The sequence below is a fragment of the Rattus norvegicus genome, chromosome 5, assembly GCF_021556685.1.
Source record: "Rattus norvegicus strain SHRSP/BbbUtx chromosome 5, alternate assembly SHRSP_T2T, whole genome shotgun sequence".
Taxonomy (NCBI): domain Eukaryota; kingdom Metazoa; phylum Chordata; class Mammalia; order Rodentia; family Muridae; genus Rattus; species Rattus norvegicus.
This window is the reverse complement of record NC_141538.1, coordinates 24641227-24663717: the sequence shown is the minus strand read 5'-3', so window position 1 is coordinate 24663717 and position 22491 is coordinate 24641227. Positions and strand designations below refer to the sequence as shown.

Sequence of the window (22491 nt, the reverse complement as noted above, 5' to 3'; positions counted from 1 at the left end):
TCCCCTCTTTGACATCAAGGAATAGAATGCACTCACTGTGGCCTAGTGCCACACTCTACCTATTTCTTTGGCTTTACTTTGTGCTAGGTGACCCGAAAGGGTTTAAATATCAAAAATGCTAATGGCTCGACATTTACATCCCCAATTTCTCCTTTCTCCTTACCTCAGACTCTTACATTCAGTTGACAATTTGACATCGTCTCCTGGATTTTCAAATGTTCAGCACACTGTACTGATGTACTGCCTTCCAAGGCAACCGGCACGATCCTCTCCCCACTCCCAAGCATCCCTCCATGAGCCAGTGTTTGCTTATCTTCTTGACTCTTGTTTTAACCCAACTCCTCCCCTATTCACTCTGCTCTAATTCATTCATTCTATATTTTCGCACATCAGGCTCATCCTTTGCTCAGGAACTTCACTTTTGCTGTCCGGTCTCCTGGAAATGTGTTTTCTTGGCTATTCCATCTCAAGACCATCTTTTCAGAAAAGCTTTTCCTATCAACATATTTAAAGCCCTCTTCATCCCCCAGTAGCTCTGGACACCTCATTTTATGGATACACAACACATATTTGCCACCTGTCTCCCCATTAAAATATAATCTTCAGTAGAGAAACTCCATATCTTGTTAATACCTGAAACAAGAATATCTTCAAAGAGTTCCTGGGACATAAAAACGCTCAATTAATATTTATGTTAAACAGGGATCTGGGGTATATCACAGAGGTAGAGGGCTTACCTAGGAGGAGTTGGGCCATGGGTTCAACTTCCAGCACAGAATGAAAGATTATGTTAAATAAAGTTGGGAAGGATGTATGCCAGTCTATGAGTAGTATAGGAGGTAAATTATGAATTCATATTTACTTTTCGGACAAGAAGTGTTGTAGTCTTTATTTGAAATAAAATACATCTTAATTACCAATAACAATTGGTAAGGAGTGAATTCTCAAGCTGTGGCTTCCTGGTAGATGAGTCCTGGGAGGTTTTCTATTTCGATGATGGTAGATAGGTAACCTGTCATATACCACATGAAATACCTGTGGCTTTGTAAACACACCGAGCAGTCAAGCAGGAGAATAGTTCCATACAGTTCGCGTCCCTTAGGATTGGTTTCGGGATACTTCTGGAGGTTCATTTAAATAATTTTCCCCGAAGGGTAACATTATGGGCAGCCAGTGTTGTGATGGGAAGCTTCTGCCTGTTTTGCTTTGCGTCGTGCTCCACACCTTTGACAGATGTGCTCATCTGTTTACTTCTTTTTCTACACACAGAGCACAGCATTAGCTGCTGTCCCGGCTTTGGATGTTATGTCAGCACATGAGGGACAGACCTTCAGCTTATCGAGTATTGCAGCTCTCTGTTTGTTCTGGAGCCTCTTCTGAGACTATGGACTTAGTTCAAGGCCGGGTAATGCTATTTTTTTCTTCTTTTTTCTAGTAGGAGGACAAATAGTGTTTGCTTTGGTCACTCAAGTTCAAGTTATTGGATCATGGTCCTGTGCACATATAAAGTCTAGTCAGACCCACTGTTTCGGGACAGCCTTGCTTTGCTAGGCAAAGAGTCTCCCCTTTGGAAATTTTCCTGCTTTTGCAAAATGATGACTATTTCTTTGATTTGGGGAATTGCCGTGTTGGTGAGCTGTTGCATATGGTTTATTGTTGGAATAAGGAGAAGGTATGGAAAGATTTTTAAAAATTTGTCTTTTAGCTTATTTCTAGTATTCATTGCCTTCACTATTATGTAGTGCAAAAAATACTAATGCATTAATATTTTTAAATTTAAAATTTAAAGACGTACTTCTTTGACTAAATCTAGTAAGATGTAGAGAGTCCCCCTTGGAACATTCACATATGCCACTGGTAATGCAGATCTTGTGAAATATAACTAAAGAAATCACAAGTCATCGATGTAAGTTTGTGTCTGCATGGGCGGAACAAACCTAAGCTAAGAAGAGTAGTATTTGGGAGGGATCTTTCTGTGACATGAACTGAATAGACGCACTGCCTCAGCAAACACACATTCATTTGAGTTTTCCTCAGACTCAGTCTAAGCCTGGTGAGAGCACCAAGTGTGAGTCTGTCTGCCTCTAACGTTTCCTTCCAGTGGTAATCAGCTGTGTGGCTGTGAAACCTTGGCGCCTGCACATGACAGCCATTTGAATAGTTCAAAGAACATTTAGGGACAGGATATTAAGATATTTTCTGTGATGTCAACATCAAAATAGGAGAATGCCCCTGGCATTATCTTCAGAGAGGTAGACTACTGTGCGTTGTCTTACTTTAAAGAAATTTCTTTGCCCCTTTGGCTATTTTAATTCAAACCTGAAAGTTTTCAGTTTTAATTAAACTGTTGATTTTCATGCTAGGAAAGGAAATATCAATTATACTTAATTGTTCTTACAAGAAATAAAATCATTTATGTCGGGAGATAAATAAGCTCATAATTTTAATAAAACATTTAAGAGAGAGAAAAAGAGTAGTGGATTATAGTTCATTGTCTGTCAATGTTTACCTGACCCAGTTTCATTTTATAATTATCTAATTTTTCAAATGAGATTCCTGTTCTTTCCAAATATCATTGCAGAATACTAACATTCTTTTTTTCAGAGTTGAGAATCAAATGGAGGGTTTTTTCATCCTGGCACAAGCTCCGCTCTTCAGTAACACCTCCAGCCCTCAGAATGCCAATATTTTAAATTATGTAGGTTGTTAAAACTTTAGTGCTGGGGCTGGGGATTTAGCTCAGTGGTAGAGCACTTGCCTAGCAAGCGCAAGGCCCTGGGTTCGGTCCCCAGCTCTGAAAAAAAGAAAAAGAAAAAAAAAACTTTAGTGCTGTAGCCCTTTCTGTTATTTGATGTTTCACATCTGTTAAAAAACAAAACAAAACAAAAAAAACAAGCAAATGGAACATTTTAGGCATTCTTTGGGGGAAATGATTCTTAGAGCAAGTCTAATCATTAGGTGATAGTTTCATTTTTACACCAAGAACAAGAATCTTGTTGGCTGTGTTAACACTTTAAGCCCTGTTGTAGGGAAAAAGCAATCAGACACAGGCACAGAAAAGAATTTGATGAGTACTTGATGATGTATGTATATATGGTGAATAGACTGATGGGTGGGCTGCTGGCTGGGTTGGTAAGTGGGTAGATTTTTTTTTTAAAGATTTATTCATTTATTATATATAAGTACACTGTAGCTGTCTTCAGATACACCAGAAGAGGGCATCGGATCTCTTTACAGATGGTTGTGAGCCACCATGTGGTTGCTGGGAATTGAACTCATGACCTCTGGAAGAGCAGTCGGGTGCTCTTAACCGCTGAGCCATCTCTCCAGCCCAAGTGGGTAGATTTAATAATCACCTTTCACCAATATCTTAGTAGGCTCAAAAAAGCCACTGTTTTAGTAAAAGAGCAGGACCCCCATCATCAAAAGAAGTATCTACAAACCGTAGTCATGAAGCTTGAACTAAGTAATAGAAAACACTAAACATGTCATTTTCCTAACCTCTCAAGTCTCTGTCTTCCAGGAAAGCTGGTGAACCTCCTTTGGAGAACGGGTTGATTCCGTACCTGGGCTGTGCTCTGAAATTTGGATCTAATCCTCTTGAGTTCCTAAGAGCTAATCAAAGGAAGCATGGTCACGTTTTTACCTGCAAACTGATGGGGAAATATGTCCATTTCATCACAAACTCCCTGTCATACCACAAAGTCTTATGTCATGGAAAATATTTTGACTGGAAAAAATTTCATTACACTACTTCTGCGAAGGTAATTAATTCGTTATACAGATTCTGTTTGTTTCCTGGTCTGTTGATGTATTAGTGTATTTAGTTGTTCCAATTTTGTTAGGTTGCAGAATAGAGGTAACATAAAATCAGGGCGTTTCTTAGTAATAAGCATTAGACATTTAAGGCAGATGTAAACCTGTCATTGATGATTCCGGAGACAGAGGACACTGCAGGAATCAGGAAGGTACAGATTCATAGCACCACTCGTCCCTTCACAACACCCTGAGCAGGGTGTTGGCACTCTTAGCCTTCAGTCCTTGTACACACGTTTCATTCCTAAGATATAGGCTGTATATTTAAACACGATTTGGAAGCCATCAAGAATCTGTTCTAGAGAAAACAGCATTTAATGATCTTTTGCAAGAAAATATCAGTTATAGTCTCTGTCATTAAGTACATTGTAATCTGGTTAAAGAGTATCTACAAAGAAAGTAAAGGCAGATTAGAACAATACCAATGGATGATGGGCCATCCAGAGAAATCCTACGGTAAAGCTGGGATTTAAACTTGACCCCAAGGGAAGAGTATGACTTGATTCTACCTTTGGAATGTGCTGTAAAATCATATTAGGGAAGGCCAGACAGAGAAGTGGGAATGTATTTAATCTATCTTCCAGCCACTCTCTAACACTAGCTAGCTTGGGCTTAGACCCTCCCCATTTCATGGATTCTATTTTCTACCAGGCATTTGGACACAGAAGCATTGACCCAAATGATGGAAATACCACGGAAAATATAAACAACACTTTTACCAAAACCCTCCAGGGAGATGCTCTGTGTTCACTTTCTGAAGCCATGATGCAAAACCTCCAATCTGTCATGAGACCTCCTGGCCTTCCTAAATCAAAGAGCAATGCCTGGGTCACGGAAGGGATGTATGCCTTCTGTTACCGAGTGATGTTTGAAGCTGGCTATCTAACACTGTTTGGCAGAGATATTTCAAAGACAGACACACAAAAAGCACTTATTCTAAACAACCTTGACAACTTCAAACAATTTGACCAAGTCTTTCCGGCACTGGTGGCAGGCCTTCCTATTCACTTGTTCAAGACCGCACATAAAGCTCGGGAAAAGCTGGCTGAGGGATTGAAGCACAAGAACCTGTGTGTGAGGGACCAGGTCTCTGAACTGATCCGTCTACGTATGTTTCTCAATGACACGCTCTCCACCTTTGACGACATGGAGAAGGCCAAGACGCACCTCGCTATTCTCTGGGCATCTCAAGCAAACACCATTCCTGCAACCTTTTGGAGCTTATTTCAAATGATCAGGTAACTTTCCAGTGACAGAAATTGCATTTTAAACTCAAAACCCAAAAAGACTTATAGAGCTTTCTGTGCTATCAACAAAGAAAGTAATACTCAATGTCCGTGTTTAGCATGTGCGTAACAGAAGCAGCAATTTTTAGGTGCACAGTCCCATCGAAAGGGATGTCCCAGAAGCCACAGAACTCAGACAGGTTGGCGCTCCATTAGTACAGGTTCCCTGGCCTGGTCTTGCTCCTCACCCGATATGTTCCTCTTAATATCAAATTAAATCCCTGAGTGCAGTCGTCACCACCATATAAACATTTGAAATGATGACTGACTTGCAGGTGTGATAAGAGCAGTGACCATACCTTACTAATTCACTGGAATTCATAGCAAAGTAACACCATCGATTTTGTATCATATAGGAGCTGCAGCCATATTTTAAATAGCACAACTACTTGTTAGTCAAGCATTTCTGAGGCTCAGTTCACTGTAATCAGGTAAAGTAGGTTTTAAACTCAGCGTCCTACCAGTTTCCAGGCATTGAAATGGAATATCCTTTATCCCACCATTCAAAAACAGTAATATATAAATGGAAGCACAGTTTTGAAGCCATGGTATGAATTTTAAGGGTAAATTTTAACTTCTACTTGAGAATTAACCAATCCCTTGTAATTGTATGCTAGGTGACATATCCCTTCTGACTTACTATGTTCATCGTATATTTCAATCCTTAGTTTATAGAGATCTGACCAAAGCTCTGCTTTTGCATAGCAAAGCTCCTTTTAATGCCCATTCCTAAACTCAAGGACACGAATCCAGTTCAGTGCCCTTTTGCATACTCCCTGGCAGACTCCCGTTGCCATACATCCTCCCGCACATTCCCATGACCTCCTCCCCTTGCACACCCTGGTACTAGGACCTCTCCTGGCATACTTCCTACTACCATAGCCACCTCATTAAAAGGAAGGGATAATTGCTATTTACTTGCAGTTCTCTGAATGAGGACATTTTCCCCATACGGCTCTTTCCACAGGAGTCCTGAAGCAATGAAAGCAGCCTCTGAAGAAGTGAGTGGAGCTTTACAGAGTGCTGGCCAAGAGCTCAGCTCTGGAGGGAGTGCCATTTACTTGGATCAAGTGCAACTGAATGACCTGCCGGTACTAGGTGTGCCCGCTATGCTACCCCCATCCACCTTGTCATTAATAACAATGCTCAACACAAACTATGTACTATACATTATGCCAAGCATTTTGCACACCCCCAAAACATCTGATAGCTAGGGACATTTTCATTTGTGTCTACCAAGCAAGGGACTGAGACCCAGAGGGTGGGATGATGCGTGGGATCAGAAAAGGAAACAGTGGCAGCCACTCTGTGTCTTTGCCTCTGTTAGTCCATCCAAACCATTAAGGTTAGGGAAAAATGAACGATGGAGTTAATGGGAGCCAGGTACCATCAAGGAAGAATGATTGGGCTGGGTAGTGGGACTGAGGCTTTTCTTCCTGTGTTTCTACATTTGCTAGAATACAGAAGCGTCATGCGTTTATAGTAAAATAATCTCTGTAAGTTCTCTCCTGTAAGGGACAGAAGCCGACATATGGTACCAGAGCAGTGTAGTTTATTAAAAGTTGCAGGAGTCTGGCTCCAGCCCTCTGGCTTCAGCTACACATCAATACTGGCCTCGAACCAGACCAATGACTCACTGCAGTGAACACTAGCGAGAAAGCTGTTTGGGTAGAAGTGTGTGCCAGACTGTGACTTACCACAGCTTCCATGCAAAGATAATAATAATTATTATGATAATAATAATTATTATTATTTTGTTTTCTTTTCTTTTGGAGGGATGTTAAAAGGGTAGGAGGCAGAGGTGGGGGGATGGGGAGATGAGTGGGACTGGGTGGTGCACGATGTAAAATTCATAAAGAATAAAAAGAAAGTTAAAGAACAATAGTGGCAGAAATCTAGGTCCAGTGCTGCCAGATGTGGGAGACTTGGTCACCTCCCCCCTCTCATTTGTAAACGAAGCACCACCTATTTATGACTGTGCACACAATCATGTCATGGACCCTGAGAACAAGGCAGCGGAGGTTAGAGGCTGGAAGGCTAGACTGGACCTCTCTTAGACTCCAAGTAGTCTGAGGTTTACCGTGTTCCTGCATGCCTCTACTCAGAAGCAGACAGCACTTCACATCCTCAGATAATGTATGGCTGAAAGGGAGACCTCCGAAACACTGAATGGCACATCCATGAAATCACTGGAGACATCTCTCTATCACCGTGTTTAGTCTCAGAAGTGTCAACCACAATTCACACAAAACCGATTACTAGTTTATCCAATATCATTAACTGTCTGGTGTTCTACAGAAATAATATTAATGTTCTATAAAATGAGGGGTCACTATCTAGTTCTCACTGACGGTGAAGAATATTATATCATACCAAATAGTAACTTAGATCAATGGTTCTCAGCCTTCCTAATGCTGTGGCACTTCATGTTGTGGTGGCCCCCCAACCATAAAATTATTTTCATTGCTACTCAGAACTATAATTTTTCTCCTATTGTGAATTGTAAGGTAAAGTCTGTGGTTTCAGATAGTCATAAGTAACCTGTGAAAAGGTTGTTTGACCCCAGAGGGGTCATGACCCACCGGTTGGGAACCACTGACTTAGATGAGCAGATTGAAAATATATTTTAGAACACCCGAGTCGCCAAGAATAGCACAGTGGCAACAGACACGGCTTTGGGAAGCTTTCACCCATTGACTTTACATTTGCCCATTTTGTGTAGGTTGTCAGAAGTAGTTCAGGTTTTATGTTATGTAGCCTGTAAGTGCATAAACTCAGGGCTGGTGAGATAGCCGAGTGGTTCAAAGCAATTGCTGCTTTTGCAGAGGACCCAGATTTAACTCCCAGCACCCATGTTGAGGCTCACAACCATCCATAAATCCAGGCCTGGATTATCTGACAACTTCTGACCTGTGCCGACATTAGGCATGTGCATGGTGCACGTGCACACATACAGGCAAAACAGCCGCAAAAATAAAAGTGAATAAATCGAGATTATTTTAATGTATACATTATTCTTTCCCATACTGCCATTTCCTTTCCTTCTTTTCCTCCCTCCCATCTGACTTCTTCTATTTTAAAATATCTAGACAGCATCATCAAGGAGGCTCTGAGGCTTTCCAGTGCATCCTTGAATATCCGCACAGCTAAGGAGGACTTCACTCTCCATCTTGAGGACGGTTCCTATAACATCCGAAAAGATGACATGATAGCTCTTTATCCACAGTTAATGCACTTGGATCCTGAAATCTACCCAGACCCTTTGGTAAGTTTCTGCTCATCAAAGTTCAGTATCGTGGTGATATCCATGCAGGTTTAGATAAGGAATGGGTTTGGATTTGTTTGTATGACAGCTTTGATTTGCTCATCGGGACCATAGTTATTTCCCCATCATTACAACAAATATTAATATGTTTGGACACTTTATTGATAGAGACAAGAGTTTTAGACCTTATATTTTTCATTTCAAAGATTCTGCTAGATTATTATGTTTTCAGTCATTGCAAAGCTACCTTTATTTTCCTTTAAAAAGTACCTTCTCCCAGATCCACACTATTGGAGGACAATTTATCTGACTTCATCCTTTTAGTTTCTGTTTAGAAACCTTCTTGCTTCTTTGCCTAACTGAGGAACCAGTCCCCAGGCAGAGCTCGGAGGCACCTAGAGTTTCTAGTTCACCAGGTCTCTGTAAGCTCTTCCCAGTGTCCCTCTGGTTCAGAGCTGGCTGCGCGCTAACTTGCTGAGGACGGAGTTATTAGTAGAAATTTACACTTTGGGTCTCCCAAGTCAAGGATGGGACACGCTACTTTCAAAACATCTCATTGGCTTGTTGTATTCTTATTGCAGACTTTCAAATATGACCGGTACCTTGATGAAAGCGGGAAAGCAAAGACCACCTTCTACAGTAATGGAAACAAGCTGAAGTGTTTCTACATGCCCTTCGGATCAGGCGCGACAATATGTCCTGGAAGACTCTTTGCCGTCCAAGAAATCAAGCAGTTTTTGATCCTGATGCTCTCCTGCTTTGAACTGGAGTTTGTGGAGAGCCAAGTCAAGTGTCCCCCTCTAGACCAGTCCCGGGCAGGCTTGGGAATTTTGCCACCACTACATGATATTGAGTTTAAATATAAACTGAAACACTGATACGTGGTTGGAAGAAGCGAACACTGGATGATGTCACTTGGCGGCTGAGAGTCATCACTAAACAGGCCTTCGGGACCAATGCTCACTGATGCGCCCTAGCGACTGGATTAGTGGGAAGAACTTTGTTCTCGCTGCCCACATTCCTGGGTGTTCACATAGCTGGGGCCAGAGCTTCATCACTTTCAGAAAGCAATGTCTTTTGTATTTATTTTCAAAATGAAGATATTCCAATTGGCAGGATATTTTTCCTAAGGAAATTGCTTTATATTTTTATGAAAACTACCAATTAATTATGAAAGGGCTTGAAATTCACGTTTTAGTGAAATTACTGATTTTTCACTAGTAAGGTTCTTCAGGTGTGAAACTGTATTATAAAAATGTTGTAATGGGTCACACTGTGCTTTGCATAAAGGTAAAGGAAACTATGTTTCAGCCTTTTCTGTGTCTATGAGCTTCGAAAATAATCTTACTGTTCTAGAAACACTGGGGAGGTTTCGACATGCTCTCGCTATATTTTATTTTACTGTTGCTAGAAATTTTCATTCCAGTTTTCAACTACCTTATCTTTCCCCCATTTTGACATGCATGCCAATGAGAAGAGTATTTTTTAGGAATTAACAAGGCACCTCCCAGAACCCTACCCTGAGACTTTTAAGCCTTTAATCCCAGCACTCGAGAAGTAGAGCCAGGCAGATCTCTGAGTCTGAGGTTATTCTGGTCTACATCAGCTCCAGACAAGCCAGGACTACAGAATGGGATCTTGTCTAAAAAATACAGCTAATCTTTATGTCATAACTGATTATGAATCAACCTAAAAGATAAATTTTCAATCAGGACTCAGAGAAAATGAGCAATTAAAAAACTTAGCTCTGAGGTATGTGGAATTCATTAAGTACAAGTTGACATTACATGTTCTTTAAAAATAGTTTATGTTTTATCTCTAAATGCCCTGCAGATGAAGAATAATAATGAAAAGTTGAATAATACTGTTTAAACACTAAGTGCAATAATGCTTTGGTAATGTACTTTAAGAGAATCATTAGCCGTGCCAGTTTTACTAAAATATATTTATATGTAAATTATATTTATCTTTTTCTTATACCATAAATATAAAAATATTGCAACATTTAGTAATTTTAAAATTATATACCTTTCAGAAAATGATGTATGAATGTTTGTATGTTTTTTAACTTTGAACAGAACATTTAAATTATTCATCTACGGTGATTTTTATCTTATTTATTTCTTTTTGTCTCATTCATATCTTGAAGAAATCCAAAAATATCTGAAGGAATCGCTCACTCAAATGTCTCCCTATGGTTACAGAAAAATTCAATACCATGTTTTTGTCCTCGGGGACTGAAGCAGGGTGTCGTGGGTGCCGAGCAGAGGCTCCTGCTGCAGCGAGCTTTATCCACGGGACTCCTTAAACTTTTAAAATCTTATCACTATTATCATGCATTTATTACCTAAGTAGGATATTTCCCTTTCCTTTTTCATTTCAGCAGAGTCCCTTAGCAACCCAGGCTGACTGGGACCCTCCATGTAGCTTAAGCTGTGAACTCACTGTACTTCCTGTTTTCACTTATTTTAGGAAGTAATTTTCCCTATCAGAAATTTTAATTGTTTAGATGATGTATAAGAGTAACACAATTCTGTTATATACTAATCTGTAGTAAACTAAATTTGTTCTTAGAACAAGTTTGATGACTCTCAAATTGAATGTATCCATACATCTTTCCATGGCTTCTTGAATGCCCATTTCTCATACACAGAATGATGGGTTTCACGGTGATGTCTTCCTTTCATGTCTTTATTCTTGTGCGGTGATGGTTGGCAAATGATACCCATGGAGCAAGGTTACTCTTCCTATTTCTGTGCAGCCTAAGTGTTAAGAATAATTTTTAAATACTTGGAGGGAAGGCACATTTTGTGTCATATGTGAAGTGACATGTGACACACAGACTAGCAAATCCATGAGTAAAATTTTATTGGGATACCAGACGCCTCATTCTTTTCATTATGTCTACAATTCCAGTTTTTTGATGTGTACATGTGTGTGTGGTATGCATTTTTGTGGAGGCATGTGTGAGTACTAATACATATACATATGTGTGCATATGTGTGGAGACTGGAGGTTACACTGAGTGTTTTCCTCCACTGCTCTCTCTTGAAGGTCTCTCCCTTTAGCCAGAGTCCAATGCACAGGATAGTCTAGCCAACTTGCCCTAGAATTACAGGAGGTCACCATACCCTCCTGGCATTTACACTGGTGCGGGATGTGCTTCAGTTTTCTCTTACACAGCAAGCGCTTTGTATGCTGAGCCCAGGGTCTACAGCTTCTTGCTGTGTAACTGAAAAGACAAGGCTCTGTGAGAGAGACCAGGAGGACATAGAGCTTAACATTTCAGAAATCAGTGTTGTCACAGGAAAAGAAAAAAGAAAAAAAATTTCCAAGTATTTGCCAGGTCTTGTGTAAGAACTCCCTGCCCACCTCTAGCAGAAAGACAGGGCATCAAGTGAGGGGTGGGGTTGCCATTCCACAGTGAAAAACTCTGACCCATAATTGGTCCTGTCTGAAAGAACTGCAGGGACAAAAATGGAGAAGAGCCCGAGGAGAAGGAAGTCTAGTGACAGGCCCAAAGTGGGATCTAGCTCAGGAAGAGGCCCCAAGGCCTGACACCATTACTGAGGCTATGGGGTGCTCACAAAAAGGGACCTATCATGATTGCCCTCTGTAAGACCTAACAAGTAGCTGAAAAAGTCACATGTAGATATGTGTACTTAACCAATGGACAGAAGCTGCTGATCCCTGTGGTTGAATTAGGGAAAAGCTGGAAGAAGCTGAGGAGGAGGAAAACCCTGTAGGAGGACCAGCAGTCTCAATTACCCTGAACCCCTGAGATCTCTCAGACACTGGACTGCCAACCAGTCAGCATACACCAGCTGAGATGAAGCCCCCAACACATATACAGCAGAGGACTGCTGGATCTGGGTTCAGTCAGAGAAGATGCACCTAACCCTCAAGAGATTGGAGGCCCCTGAGAGTGGAGAGTTCTGGTGGAGAAGGGGGATGGAGGGGTGGGGACATCCTCATTGAGATGGAGGGCAGATTGGGAAGGAGAGGAGGTATGGGATGTGGAACAATCAGAGGGTGAACTGAGATGGGGATAAAATCTGGAGGTTAAAAAAACTCTACATGTTTTCTTAATTGATAATTACATTAACTTAAGATGTACCAAATTTAAAGCACATGAGGGGAATTGATTTAAAAATCTGCAATTATAGTTTTATCCAAAATATCAATTTAGGAATTAACTAAAGACTACATCATTCATCTCAGGAAAAATTTATTTGAAAAAGGCATCTACATTAAAATAACGATGTATACTGTATATGTATGTGTTAAAATATCATATTAAATTATGTTTTGCAGGCAAAGGACACTGTCATTAGGACAAAAAGATAACCAACAGATTGGGGAAAGATCTTTACCAATCCTACATCTGATAGAGGGCTAATATCCAAAATACACAAAGAACTCAAGAAGTTAGACTCCAGAGAGCCAAATACCTTATTAAAGAATGGGATAGAGAGCTAAATAAAGATTTCTCAGCCGAGGAATATCGAATGGCTGAGAAGCACCTAAAGAAATGCTCAACATCCTTAGTCATCAGGGAAATGCAAATCAAAACAACCCTGAGATTCCACCTCACGCCACTGACAATGGCTAAGATCAAAAACTCAGGTGACAGTAGATGCTGGTGAGGATGCAGAGAAATAGGAACACTCCTCCATTGTTGGTGAGATTGCAAACTGATACAACTCTGGAAATCAGTCTGGAGGTTCCTCAGAAAATTGGACATTATACTACCTGAGGACCCAGCTATACCTCTCCTGGGCATATATCCAAAAGATGCCCCAACATATAAAAAAGACACATGCTCCACTATGTTCATCGCAGCCTTATTTATAATAGCCAGAAGCTGGAAAGAACCTAGATGCCCTTCAACAGAGGAATGGATACAGAAAATGTGGTACATCTACACAATGGAATATTACTCAGCTATCAAAACAGTGACTTCGCCCTGCACCCAAATCCCGTGAGAGGGATAGCTAAACCTTCAGAGGGGCAGACAAACCTGAGAAGCCAGAAGAGACTACACTCTGCCCACATTTCTGACTCAAGAGGAAAACACCTAATGCCATCTGGGACCCCAGTGCATGGGGGCCCGAGAAAAGGAGGCGCAGGCCCTACTGGTTGCCGCCCTCACAGAGAGCTGAAGTGTAGCCCACCAGGCACAACTTGAGGCCTGAGATCAGAGGTAAGACCAACTTTTCTGCTCCAAGTGACCTGCCTGGTGGACTCAGGACACAGGCCCACAGGAACAGCTGAAGACCAGTAGACAGGGAAGACTACACTCCTGAAAGAAGAACACTCTGTTCACATAACTGGCTGAAAGAAAACACGAAAACAGGACTACAGCACTCCTGACACACAGGCCTATAAGACAGTCTAGCAACTGTCAGAAATAGCAGAACAAGGTAACACCAGAGACAACCTGATGGCTAGAGGCAAGCACAGGAACCCAAGCAACAGAAACCAAGACTACCTGGCATCATCGGAGCCCAATTCTCCCACCAAAGCAAACACTGAATATCCAAATACACTAGGAAAGCAAGATCTTGATTTTAAATCACATTTGATCATGACGATGGAGGACTTCAAGAAAGACATAAAGAACTCCCTTAGAGAAACGGAGGAAAACATAAATAAACAAGTAGAAGCCTATAGAGAGAAATCACAAAAATCCCTGAAAGAATTCCAGGAAAACACAATCAAACAGGTGAAGGGATTAAAAATGGAAAGAGAAGCAATAAAGAAAGCACAAAAGGAGACAACCCTGGATATAGAAAACTAAAAGAAGAGACAAGGAGCTGTAGATACAAGCATCACTAACAGAATACAAGAGATAGAAGAGAGAATCTCAGGAGCAGAAGATTCCATAGAAATCATCGACACAACTGTCAAAGATAATGTAAAATGGAAAAAGCTACTGGTCCAAAACATACAGGAAATCCAGGACTCAATGAGAAGATCAAACATAAGGATAATAGGTATAGAAGAGAGTGAAGACTCCCAGCTCAAAGGACCAGTAAATATCTTCAACAAAATCATAGAAAAAAACTTCCCTAACCTAAAGAAAGAGATGCCCATAAACATACAAGAAGTCTATAGAACTCCAAATAGATTGGACCAGAAAAGAAACTCCTCCCGTCACATAATAGTCAAAACATCAAATGCACAAAACAAAGAAAGAATAATAAAAGCAGTAAGGGGAAAAGGTTGTTAGATATAAAAGCAGATCTATCAGAATCACACCAGACTTCTCACCAGAGACTGTGAAAGCCAGAAGATCCTGGACTGATGTCATACAGACCCTAAGAGAACACAAATGCCAGCCCAGGTTACTGTATCCAGCAAAACTCTCAATTAACATAGATGGAGAAACCAAGATATTCCATGACAAAACCAAATTTACACAATATCTTTCTACAGATCCAGACTAATAAATGGTAAAGCCCAACATAAGGAGGCAACTTACGGTTGGGGATTTAGCTCAGCGGTAGAGCGCTTGCCTAGCGAGCGCAAGGCCCTGGGTTCGGTACCCAGCTCCGAAAAAAAAAAGAAAAAAAAGAAAAAGAAAAAGGAGGCAAGTTACACCCTAGAAAAAGCAAGAAACTAATTGTCTTGCAACAAAACAAAGAGAAGAAAAGCACACAAACATAACCTCACATCCAAATACGAATATAACAGAAAGCAACAATCACTATTCCTTAATATCTCTCAACATCAGTGGACTCAATTCCCCAATAAAAAGACACAGATTAACAAACTGGATACGCAAGGAGGACCCTGCATTCTGCTGCCTACAGGAAACACACATGAGAGAAAAAAAAACAGACACTACCTCAGAGTGAAAGGCTGGAAAAAACTTTCCAAGCAAATGGTCTGAAGAAGCAAGCTGGAGTAGCCATTTTAGTATCAAATGAAATCGATTTTCAACCAAAAGTCATCAAAAAAGTTAAGGAAGGACACTTCATATTCATCAATAGAAAGGTCCACCAAGATGAACTCTCAATCCTAAATATCTATGCTCCAAATACAAGGGCACCTACATACGTAAAAGAAACCTTACCAAAGCTCAAAGCACACATTGCACCTCACACAATAATAGTAGGAGATTTCAACACCCCACTCTCATCAATGGACAGATCATGGAAACAGAAATAAAACAGAGACTTAGACAGACTAAGAGAAGTCATGAACCAAATGTACTTAACAGATATTTATAGAACATTCTATCCTAAAACAAAAGGATATACCTTCTTCTCACCACCTCATGGTACTTTCTCCAAAATTGACCATATAATTGGTCATAAAACAGGCCTCAACAGATACAGAAATATAGAAATAATTCCATGTGTTCTGTCAGACCACCACGGGCTAAAGCTGGTCTTCAATAACAGTAAGGGAAGAACGCTCACGTATACATGGAAGTTGAACAATGCTCTACTCAATGATAACCTGGTCAAGGAAGAAATAAAGAAAGAAATTAAAGACTTCTTAGAATTTAACGAAAATGAAGGTACAAAATACCCAAACTTATGGGACACAATGAAAGCTGTGCTAAGAGGAAAACTCATAGCTCTGAGTGCCTGCAGAAAGAAACAGGAGAGAGCATATATCAGCAGCTTGACAGCAAACCTAAAAGCTCTAGAACAAAAAGAAGCAAACACACCCAGGATGAGTAGAAGGCAGGAAATAATCAAACTCAGAGCTGAAATCAGCCAAGTAGAAGCAAAAAGGACCATAGAAAGAATCAACAGAACCAAAAGCTGGTTCTTTGAGAAAATCAACAAAATAGATAAACCCTTAGCCAGACTAACCAGAGGACACAGAGAGTGTGTTCAAATTAAGAAATCAGAAATGAAAAGAGAAACATAACTACAGAATCAGAGGAAATTCTAAAAATGATCAGATCCTACTACAAAAGTCTATATTCAACAAAACTTGAAAACCTGGAGGAAATGGACAATTTCCTAGACAGATACCAGGTACCAAAGTTAAATCAGGAACAGATAAACTATTTAAACAACCCCATAACTCCTAAAGAAATAGAAGCAGTCATTAAAAGTCTCCCAACCAAAACGAGCCCAGCTCCAGATGGGTTCAGTGCAGAATTCTATCAGACCTTCATAGAAGATCTCATACCAATACTATCCAAACTATTCCACAAAATTGAAACAGATGGAGCACTATCGAATTCCTTCTATGAAGCCACAATTACTCTTATACCTAAACCACACAAAGACCCAACAAAGAAAGAGAACTTCAGACCAATTTCCCTTATGAATATCGATGCAAAAATACACAATAAAATTCTTGCAAACCGAATCCAAGAGCACATCAAAACAATCATCTATCATGATCAAGTAGGCTTCGTTCCTGCCATACAGGAATGGTTTAATATACAGAAAACCATCAACGCAATCCACTATATAAACAAACTAAAAGATAAAAACCACATGATCATTTCATTAGATGCTGAGAAAGCATTTGACAAAATTCAACACCCCTTCATGATAAAAGTCCTGGAAAGAATAGGAATTCAAGGTCCATACCTAAACATGGTAAAAGCCACATGGAGCAAACCAGTAGCTAATATTAAACTAAATGGAGAGAAACTTGAAGTAATCCAACTAAAATAAGGAACTTGACAAGGCTGCCCACTCTCTCCCTACTTATTCAATGTAGTTCTTGAAGTTCTAGCCGGAGCAATCAGACAACAAAAGGAGGTCAAGGGGATACAGATTGGAAAGGAAGAAGTCAAAATATCACTATTTGCAGATGATATGATAGTCTATTTAAGTGATCCCAAAAGTTCCACCAGAGAACCACTGAACCTGAACAACACCTTCAGCAAAGTGGCTGGGTATAAAATTAACTCAAATAAATCAGTAATCTGCCTCTACACAAAAGAGAAACGAGCTGAGAAAGAAATTAGGGAAATGACACCCTTCATGATAGTCCCAAATAATATAAAATACCCCAGTGTGACTCTAACCAAGCAAGTGAAAGGTCTGTATGATAAGAACTTCAAGCCTCTGAAGAAAGAAATTGAAGAAGACCTCAGAAGATGGAAAGATCTCCCATGCTCATGGATTGGCAGGATTAATATAGTAAAAATGGCCATTTTACCAAAAGCGATTTACAGATTCAATGCAATCCCCATCAAAATACCAATCCAATTCTTCAAAGAGTTAGACCGAACAATTTGCAAATTCATCTGGAATAACAAATAACCCAGGATAGCTAAAACTATCCTCAACAATAAAAGTACTTCAGGGGGAATCCCGATCCCTGAACTCAAGCAGTATTACAGAGCAATAGTGATAAAAACTGCATGGTATTGGTACAGAGACAGACAGATAGACCAGTGGAATAGAATTGAAGACCCAGAAATTAACCCACACACCTATAGTCACTTGATTTTTGACAAAGGAGCCAAAACCATCCAATGGAAAAAAGATAGCATTTTCAGCAAATGGTGCTGGTTCAACTGGAGGTCAGCATGTAGAAGAATGCAGATCGATCCATTCTTATCACCCTGCACAAAGCTTAAGTCCAAGTGGATTAAGACCTCCACATCAAACCAGATACACTCAAACTAATAGAAGAAAAACAAGGGAAGCATCTGGAACACATGGGCACTGGAAAAAATTTCCTGAACAAAACACCAATGGCTTATGCTCTAAGATCAAGAATCGACAAATGGGATCTCATAAAACTGCAAAGCTTCTGTAAGGCAAAGGACACTGTGGTTAGGACAAAACAGCAACCAACAGATTGGGAAAAGATCTTTACCAATCCTACAACAGATAGAGGCCTTATATCCAAAATATACAAAGAACTCAAGAAGTTAGACCGCAGGGAGACAAATAACCCTATTAAAAAATGGGGTTCAGAGCTAAACAAAGAATTCACAGCTGAGGAATGCCGAATGGCTGAGAAACACCTAAAGAAATGTTCAACATCTTTAGTCATAAGGGAAATGCAAATCAAAACAACCCTGAGATTTCACCTCACACCAGTGAGAATGGCTAAGATCAAAAACTCAGGTGACAGCAGATGCTGGCGAGGATGTGGAGAAAGAGGAACACTCCTCCATTGTTGGTGGGATTGCAGACTGGTAAAACCATTCTGGAAATCAGTCTGGAGGTTCCTCAGAAAATTGGACATTGAACTGCCTGAGGATCCAGCTATACCTCTCTTGGGCATATACCCAAAAGATGCCTCAACATATAAAAGAGACACATGCTCCACTATGTTCATTGCATAATATATTTATAATTATTTATAATAGCCAGAAAATGGAAAGAACCCAGATGCCCTTCAACAGAGGAATGGATACAGAAAATGTGGTACATCTACACAATGGAATATTACTCCGCTATCAAAAACAACGAGTTTATGAAATTCGTAGGCAAATGGTTGGAACTGGAAAATATCATCCTGAGTGAGCTAACCCAATCACAGAAAGACATACATGGTATGCACTCATTGATAAGTGGCTTTTAGCTCAAATGCTTGAATTACCCTAGATCCTTAGAACAAAGGAAACTCAAGACGGATGATCAAAATGTGAATGCTTCACTCCTTCTTTAAATGAGGAAAAAGAATACCCTTGGCAGGGAAGTGAGAGGCAAAGATTAAAACAGAGACTGAAGGAACACCCATTCAGAGCCTGCCCCACATGTGGCCCATACATATACAGCCACCCAATTAGACAAGATGGATGAAGCAAAGAAGTGCAGACCGACAGGAGCCGGATGTAGATCGCTCCTGAGAGACACAGCCAGAATACAGCAAATACAGAGGCGAATGCCAGCAGCAAACCACTGAACTGAGAATAAGTCCCCCCGTTGAAGGAATCAGAGAAAGAACTGGAAGAGCTTGAAGGGGCTCGAGACCCCAAAAGTACAACAATGTCAAGCAACCAGAGCTTCCAGGGACTAAGCCACTACCTAAATACTATACATGGACTGACCCTGGACTCTGACCCCATAGGTAGCAATGAATATCCTAGTAAGAGCACCAGTGGAAGGGGAAGCCCTGGGTCCTGCTAAGTCTGAACCCCCAGTGAACTAGACTATGGGGGGAGGGCGGCAATGGGGGAAGGGTTGGGAGGGGAACACCCATAAGGAAGGGGAGGGGGGAGGGGGATGTTTGCCCGGAAACCGGGAAAGGGAATAACACTTGAAATGTATATAAGAAATACTCAAGTTAATAAAAAAAAAAAAGAAATGTTCAACATCTTTAGTCATAAGGCAAATGCAAATCAAAACAACCCTGAGATTTCACCTCACCTCTGAGAATTTGAACCCAGGTTGCTGTGCTCCAAAGCCAGCATCTGCAGGACTCCCAGAGGGCAGACTGTCTTAATTCTTGAAAAGATAATCCACAGTAAGCACAATTTTTGAGGCCATTACTGTCCCTAGGTCCCCATTGTTTGGGAACATCACTGGGTCAGACACTATGAGCATTTTGGCCTGAGGTCAACTGGTCAAGGAGGCCCGGGAGGAGACTGAGGGGTCTGAGAGCCAAGGCAGGCCACAATGTATTAACTGTGTTTTATCCTATCCTCATCTCAGACAGCAAGGTGCCTCGTTCACCAATGGCAGAACAGCGTGAGATGCTTCTTGTAAGTCCTGTGCTGTTCCTATGGTTGCTGTAGCATGTCTCTGAGGCAGTGAGAGCAAGGCTTTAGATTCCGTCTCAGTCACAGAATGGCATTAGCTTGGAGCTTCTGTCTGATGCTTTTTCAACCCATACTAACTGTTAGCAAGTCAGTCCCACCCTGTACCAGGATAACGCAGCAGTACCAACTCTGTAGACCTTTCTGTACCGTCTACAGTCATGAAGTTCAATCTCACTTTAGTTAGAAGCTGACATTCAGTAAACAGAAAAGTGGTTTTGTTTAAAACAATTTCACAGTACAAAAGTAGGGCATGCAGGACTCTAGAAACCCCATATTTGTTTTGCCCACTACCTGGTGTTTGCGCTGAGCTAATTGTACATTTGTCTATTACAGATCCCACTCACCAAATCACAGGCTTTATAGACTTCCAGAACTCCGCTTACATATAAAGATATCTTTGAAAAATAAAATAATCAAAACATGTCTAAAATATTTCCATTACTATAACTACATAAAGGTTTTCTCCTTTGGTGTGGGGCATCAGATACAGGGCCCCACTAATCAGAGATCAAACAAATGGCTTTAAGAGTCATGAGTACTTGTATGAATCTGACAGATGAAATTAACTTTGAGACAAGGGTTTATTTTTTCACACGCTGAGCTCCCCTTTTGACCTGGATGCCCGATTGTGTGTATCTTTCTGTTCTTTCTTTTGGTCGTGTTCACTCTTGTTCAGTTTGAAAAGTGATGACAGTGAGGTTTTCATTGATGATTTTTGTGGTTTCAAGTTTCCAACTTGTCATTTTGAATTAGGCTTCTTGGACTCTTTAGAGAGACTAGGGGATGGTGGGGAGGGGCCTCCCAAGGGAGTTGGTGGTTTTCCCCACCAGTATCAGTGTGACATCTAAACACAGTCTCTGCTCTTCTGGCAAGAAAAGTAGTGAAATCAGAAAACCTCTGAAATATCAGAATTTTTGTGTTTCTTTTTCTCCTTAAAAATGAAAGTAGGAGAATGTGCACTAGAAGTTTAAACATATATTTTAATTAATTAATTAGTTAATTACTTATTATGCTGGGGTCAAACTGAGAGCCTTGTACATGTCAGGAAGGCACCCTATCACACAGTTATGTCTCTAGGTCTGGTATTTACCTCCTTTATTTGGAAGGTGTCAGTGGGAAAATGGTTAGGGGAACTATCAAGAACACAGTGACAGCACCCTGAACACGTGCCCCTCAGGGTGACATGGTGTATGATAAGTGACATTTGCACATGTCTGAAGATAGAGGGCAAATGTTTCTACCAGTACTGAGGTCACAGAAGCATGCTCAGCACGCGGAATCCGCTATCTCTGGTTTTAAGGGCTTTTAGTTCCTCAGTCTCTTGGAGGCATTGCCAAGTATTGCGGTTTGCTAAAGAATATAACTATATTTCTTTTCCCAACCTGCCAAGGCTCCTGTTCCTACCAGACACCTGTGGGCAGTTAGATTAGTGAAGACCAGGACAGAATGAACAAATGATTTGTGTGGAGGCGTTTTGTACTGTTTTTCTTCACAGTCCAAGCTTCATCGAGTACCGCACTGTTTGGTGGCATTACTAGGAAGCCTTTTGCTTCTTTCTATTGATCTCCCATCCTAGTAAAATATTGGGAAAGAGTTACACACAGAACTGAGCATGCAGCTGGTAGGTTCCCATAATCCCTGGCACAGATGGATTTACTAAGCTGGTGACCACGCGAGGCCTCTACTCTGTAAGGAGATTGCTGAGGGCTTTTGGAGAGCGAGAGGAAGGCTGGGACAACACCGTTACTATATGAGATGTGGAGTCAATGTGAGTGGAAGTTGGACAGGGTTCTTTCTCCAAACAGCCAGCCCATTTGTTCAGAAATGCTCATCTTTCTGAACCTGTCCTGTTTTCTATTTATAATGAAGCTTTTGCTTAGGAACATCCTGATATAACCTATTCACTGTATAATTTTCAAAGGCTGGGCGGTGGCTTAGCAGTATTGTTCACCATGTAGATCTCCTTTTATTATAAATAGGCCAAGTCTGCTCCTTACAGTAAAGGTTGTTGCTGAACCCTCTTCAGCTCAACTCTTCCCATAGCCCCTCACATGTACTGAGCAGATACTTGGGAGCACAATGTTTGAGGCCAAGGACACATTGTATTAAGTAAACTTTGTTGTCAATGGGGCCTATCTTTCCACAACGACAAGCAGAAAGTCAAATTCACTCATTGCATTGAGAGTAGAAAGTGCAGCGTATCAGGTGAATGTGCTAAGGGAGAGATAACAGACCCAGACCAAAACCCAGAGAACTTTGCCCTATATGGCCTCACTTTCCGTGAGACAACTGAATAAAGGTAAAGGGCTCAGTAAGTTTCAAGCAAAATGAAAAGTAACTTTGTATTTCTTGATTTTCTCAGCTACAAAAAAATAAGTATAGTAGTGGTTTCATCTCTGTAACCTGGAGACATTGATTCTAAA

The 22491-nt window shown here is 40.7% G+C and overlaps 1 protein-coding gene across 1 annotated transcript; it reads left to right on the top strand.

Annotated features, from left to right (window-relative positions):
- The first annotated feature begins 1558 nt into the window (after window positions 1–1558).
- Window positions 1559–11243, top strand: Cyp7a1 (cytochrome P450 family 7 subfamily A member 1). The gene is given in 6 exon segments (NM_012942.2): window positions 1559–1672; window positions 3524–3764; window positions 4468–5054; window positions 6070–6200; window positions 8192–8367; window positions 8949–11243. Coding segments are annotated over 6 exon segments (1512 nt in total). The 5' UTR covers window positions 1559–1592; the 3' UTR covers window positions 9246–11243.
- Window positions 11244–22491: the final 11248 nt, after the last annotated feature.